The sequence below is a fragment of the Nematolebias whitei genome, chromosome 11 (assembly GCF_014905685.2).
Source record: "Nematolebias whitei isolate Nwh7 chromosome 11, NemWhi1, whole genome shotgun sequence".
In the NCBI taxonomy this organism is placed as follows: Eukaryota; Metazoa; Chordata; class Actinopteri; order Cyprinodontiformes; family Rivulidae; genus Nematolebias; species Nematolebias whitei.
In genome coordinates, this window is record NC_056508.1 from 33,042,639 (window position 1) to 33,048,374 (window position 5,736).

The 5,736-nt window shown below is 38.8% G+C and overlaps 1 protein-coding gene across 1 annotated transcript; it reads left to right on the forward strand.

Annotated features, from left to right (window-relative positions):
* Positions 1–1,962: 1,962 nt before the first annotated feature.
* dnase1l1l (deoxyribonuclease I-like 1-like) lies at positions 1,963–5,736 on the forward strand (the record flags this gene model as incomplete). Its single annotated transcript, XM_037684223.1, is given in 8 exon segments — positions 1,963–2,135; positions 2,222–2,310; positions 2,377–2,463; positions 2,537–2,658; positions 4,991–5,103; positions 5,242–5,399; positions 5,487–5,583; positions 5,656–5,736. Coding segments are annotated over 8 exon segments (920 nt in total), but the record flags the coding sequence as incomplete, so codon positions are not given.

Below are 5,736 nucleotides of genomic sequence, written 5' to 3' on the forward strand. Positions count from 1 at the left end.
TATATATATATATATATGTCCTTAATTATTTATTTTTATTTATTTATTTTTACATTTTATTTCTGAGTTGCCAAACGTTCTTCTGGTACATTCTCTGTTTTATGGCTTGTGGTATTTTCTGTTCAGCTCTTTGTATCTGACCGTCACAGATTTAAAAACGAGGAACGTGGTCAGGTATAAAAATGAGAAATCAGGTGAAAGATTCCTGCAAAGACCTGAGAAATTCACCATCCTGCAGCTGATCATCTTCTGTGGCGCCTTATGCTGCTAAAATACTATTTTCTGTCTATAAAACTATTTTGTTGGCTTCATTCATAATTCAGTTAAAACAATGGTGACAAAGTGCTTTTGTGACAGAATTCTAAAAACTTGTCAAAATATCTTTTATTGTTTTTATCTAGAGTAATTTGTTCATTATGTGTCGACACAACTAATTCACCTCTTGAGGTCAGGAGCTTTTTATTTTCTGAATGAATCAGAATCGGATGCTTAAAAATTCACAAACATTTCTTGTAATCTGAAGAAAGACAAATATGTTGTAAAAATAAAGTTAAACAAGAAAGAAGCAGAACACAGAAGTTGTCTTATAAAGCACATGGAGTTGTAGAAAAACATGGATTAATATGGTTTATAGCAGGGGTCTGCAACCTGCGGCTCTGGGGCCACATGTGGCTCTTTGGTCCCTCTGCAGCGGCTCTTTCAGGCTTAGACCAAAACTAAAATAAAACTGAATTTTATTTCAATTTTTTACCAACAATGAAAATGGCTAGTTTTGGCAGATTTCCTGTCATTTTCAAATATGTGAAGGATAGTATAAATACACAACGTAAAACATATGGATTACGTCATGCTAGTAGTTTGTTAGCCACTTTAAATCAACGTCCAGTCTCTGAGTCGCTGATCTTTCTCTCAAAACCACCAGAATGTTTTTGGAATATCTTTAAGACAAGTTAAGTTAAAAAAAATTGACAACAAATTGACAAATCTTTTAAGACAAGTTGCTTAGAAGGAATATGGTGAGTAACTTTGATAACACTAAGAATAAAACACAAACAAAAAACAAAATCAAAGTAAACGAAAGTATTCATTTTTCTTTAAAAATATAATTGGATATCCAACAAACTGGCCTAATTTTATACTTTATGCTTTAAGTAGGAGCTCACATCAGCCTGCAGAGTTCAGTGTTTCATTTTTATTAAATTGTTAAAAATCGGGGTTTTTTCTTCTTTCTTTACATGAATCTGGTATTTTCTTTTGTATTAAAATGTAAAAATATCAATACATGTTAATAATAGTAAATTTTTTTCTTTTTATAATATTACCCAGCTGGAAAAGCCATCTCCAACAACCTTGTGGCCCATGGGCCACCAGTTGACAGTACACAGTTATTGCAGGTTTTGCGACTCTGTTCTCATCATAACTAGTAAGCAAGGTGGCAAAAATGGCTCTTTTTATTGCAAAGGTTGCAGACCCCTGATCTATAGCTTTCATTAAAATTAACAACATGCATGTTTTAACCAGCAGGATCTCTGAGATACGATTGCTCTGCTCAGTGATGACAAGCTGCACATGAAGCAGAATAAAATGCCATTTATTCTACAAAAAGAACCTCCTGAAGCTGACCGGAGCGCCGCATGGAAACATCTACTGCTTGATTCCCCTCTGAAAGCTGCTCTCTGAGCTGGACGCACTCATTGTGTGTCGTATTCACTGGTTTTAACAGTTCCAGATGAAGCTCCATTCTCAAAAAGGAGCTGAGGCAGCACATCCGTCGCACACAACCTTTCACAATTCACCTGGACGTTCTCTAAACACACGGCGGCTCGGTGAAGAGATGGACCTCTGCTGGCCTGAGGTCAGTCATCTCTCTGAAGGTAGGTGTTGTGACGGTGCTGAAAGTTTCTCTATTGTATATTTAAAAAATAAATAAACCTCGACATTTTGAGATTTGACCAAACGCCTGCTGTGCCTCCAGGGATATGCATGCCTCCAGGATGAGGACGGCCGAGCTGCTGCTGGTTGTGGGACTGTGTGTGTTGAGCGTCACGTCGTCCCTGAAAATCTGTGCTTTTAACGTTCAGAGTTTTGGGGAATCCAAGGCAAACAACGAGAGAGTTATGGGAATTTTACTGAAGGTACTTTGTCTGTGTGTGCAGCAGTTTTCAAAACTGGACACCTGATGGATCCATTTCTTTCTTTTTGATCTTTTTATTTCCACAAGATTCTCTCTCGGTGCGACTTGTGCCTCATTCAGGAGGTCCGAGACTCTAAAGGAGAAGTCATTCAAGCTTTGGTCAAAGATCTTAACAGGTACGAACTTTAATGGGTTAGAAGCTCCGGCGAGCTTGAACTCTAACGTTGTGTTTGTTTCTGCAGATTTGACAAATCCAACTCTTATTCCTATCTAGAGAGTGTAAGACTGGGCAGGAAGAGCTACAAAGAGCAATACGTCTATATTTACAGGTAGATTATCCACAGCTTGTTGTTTTAAAGGAGACCACGTCCTCTCAGGCCTCTCCTCTCTGATCATCTCCAGGAACAACATGCTGAAGGTCAAGGAGCATTATCAATATCCTAAACTGGAGGGAGACAGGACGAATGAAACTGAAGTTTTCTCCAGGGAGCCTTTCGTCGTCCGCTTCCACTCCCCAACGACACGTAAGACCCAACGAATCATAAAAAACATTCCTAAATCACCGCTCAGCACAGGTGCCTGGAAAAAGTCAAGTTGCTGTGAGGACATTTGAGAAAGTCAACACAAAACAGAAAAAAAACTTTCTGAAATAAGTCAGGACAAACGTGGCCAAAGAGCTGAGATGTGAGATGAATCCAAATTTTCTGTAACGAGAAGAACATGACAGGACTGATGGGGATTTCCAGAGTACCTAAACTGTGTTAACATCACAGATTCCTGATAAAAATAAAAATAAACTTTACCTTTAATTCAACCTGAAAAACAGAACAGATGAGATTATCAATAAGTAATACACAGTAAACACTAAACAAACCTGACAAATAAACAGAGACACGATGAATATGATGCTTCAAAGCATTTGTTTCAGATAATGTTCATCTAACTCTTTAAGAAGTGACCTTTTCAGATTATTTTAAGATTTTAATCCCAAAGGTCCCCTGATAGCTCAGTGTTTGGAGAGGATTATGTGTTGGAAAAAAATAATTAAACTTGAATAGCATGCGTTTAATGTAACATAAAAGAAGAAAAAAAGGCTTTAATCTTATTTGAGAGCAAAGTGCTGCCACAAAATATGAACCTGAACATTGAGAGTGATCGTGCAAAAATTATAAGCAGTGGTGGACAGTAACGAAGTATATTTACTTGAGTACTGTACTTAAGTTTTTCTGAGTATCTCCACTTTACTTGAGTATTTTTTGGGATCTTATAACTTTCACTCCACTACATTTCAAAGACAAATATTGTACTTTTGACTACATTTATAGGAAGCGTCTTGCTTCTTGTTCCTTTAGGCTCAGCTTTATAATCTGCTGTTGCTGTTTTTCTTTCCTTAAATGTAGTTGGCCAGTTGTTGATTCAGGTATTATGCTAGATTCATCTGTGCAGAACATTCATTGTTTTGTAAGCTTCTATGTTAAATATAGCAGTATACTTTCAGTTATCAGTGTTACCGTTTCCTCACCTGTGTTAAGTTGTTGCTGTCAATGCACTTTTACACACAATGTGATGCATGAATATTGAAGCTGACGAAAAAAACTAAATGTGCATCATCTGTTAGGACTTCCATGACTTTCCACAATCATGTAAAATGCATGGAAGATATAATTTGTAGTTTACAGGTTTTATTAAGGCATGTGGTGTTAGAGTGGTTCTACATGTCAATACATCATCAGGTGGTTTCAGAGAGTTACAAGGTTCTAAATCACTCAAAACAATACAGCAATGTACTGATATTAGAAAATATAATTTGTACTTTTAAATATTTTGGTATTTTTAAATGCATGGACTTTTGAATACTTAAGTATTTTCAAAATAAGTACTTCAGTACTTTAACTTGAGTAAACTTTTGACTGAGCAACTTTTACATGTAGTTGAGTAAGATTTGACCATGAGTATAAATACTTTTACTTAAGTACTAGAGTACTTTGTTCACCACTGAAAGCAATGGTGGATTAGAATAAAAGAAAACGATCTGACTGGAGATTCTTCTCTACGTGATCAAAAACATGCATGTGAGGCGATCACAGAGAGTGATTCAAGCCTTTACAGCCCTGAGGGGGTTTGGGAGGAGTATTTTTGGCTGGAATGGTTTGAAAACTCTGATCTTCTTGCACATCAGTAAAAGGTTTTATGAGCGATCACCCAAATCCTACAAGGAAACACTTCAATCGTTTCTTCTGTGACATCACGGCCACTCATTGGAGCTCAAGAAGGCACCGATGATGATCAGACTTTAGTTTCCGCAGATCTCAGATCAGAAGAACAGCTTAAGGAGAAGAAGCAAATGAGGATTTCAGTCTTCGGACTTATACAGCTGAATGTGTCAGAGTTTCCTGCAGCATATGAAAAGACAACACCGTAGTAAGACTTGTTTTGTTGTCTTTATTCCTTTATCTTCGATTGCTGCATGGCAAACTGCACTTTGTGTTTCATCTCCAATAATCAAAGGAATGAATTACCCCAGCAGCTTGTCATCCTGTTCCTGTTTGCAACAGATGAATGTAAACCAGGTGTGTCGCAGGAGAGGAACACCTCCAACGTTCAGGGCAGCGTGCTCCAAGGACCAGGAAGTGTTATCTTAAGCTGGAATATATGCTCCAGAAAACCTGTTTTCTAATAAGCAAAGTTAGACACCAGAGCTGAAATATTAAATGAGTGAAAAGATAAATGAAACAAAACTGCTGCGCCAAAAAGACAAAAACATCAAATAGCACAGAGTAATTACACTTTGATGAAGTTAACGTGTAAGATTCACTCCTGGAACAAGGCGCTCCCTAACCGTGCGCTCACTTTCAGAGCTGAAGGATTTCGTCCTGATTGGGCATCACACGTCTCCCAAATCTGCCATGAAGGAGATCGATGAACTGTTTACTGTCGTCAAGAGGATTTCCAAGAAGTGGAGGACTGATGTAGGTTGGACCGCATCCTCAAGCGCTCGCTTTCTGATTTTGTTCTCTACAGACCTCCACGTTGGCTTCTCTCGTCCACATGCGTGTAATTTAACCCCTGTGTTTCTCTTCTTGTTTGCTTCTTCTCATCCCCAAAAGAACGTGATGATCTTAGGAGACCTGAACGCCGGCTGCAGCTACGTCACCATCAAAGGTTGGAAGAGTGTGCGTTTGAGGAGCGATCCCAAATTTTGTTGGCTGATTGGAGACGAGCAGGACACCACCGTGAGGGAGAAAACCCACTGTGCCTACGACAGGTTGAACTGGAGCACACATCTGCAGAGGTTTTCAGTCTTTGACGTTCAGTGGATGTTCATTTTCTGAAGGAATTCATCTTCACACAGGATTATTGTGCACGGAAAGGAGATTAGGTCCAGTGTGGTGCCAGGATCAGCTCAACCCTTTAACTTTAAGGAGGCTTTCCACCTCACGGAGGCAGAGGTAGACCCTGACAAAGATATTCCTGACTTATCGGTTTTAAACAATAATCCTGTTTGTTTGAATCCTCTTCAGGCTCTTGAGGTGAGCGACCATTTTCCTGTGGAAGTTGACCTGAAGCCCAGCCATCGCTACCTCTTCCGCCATGAGCTGTAG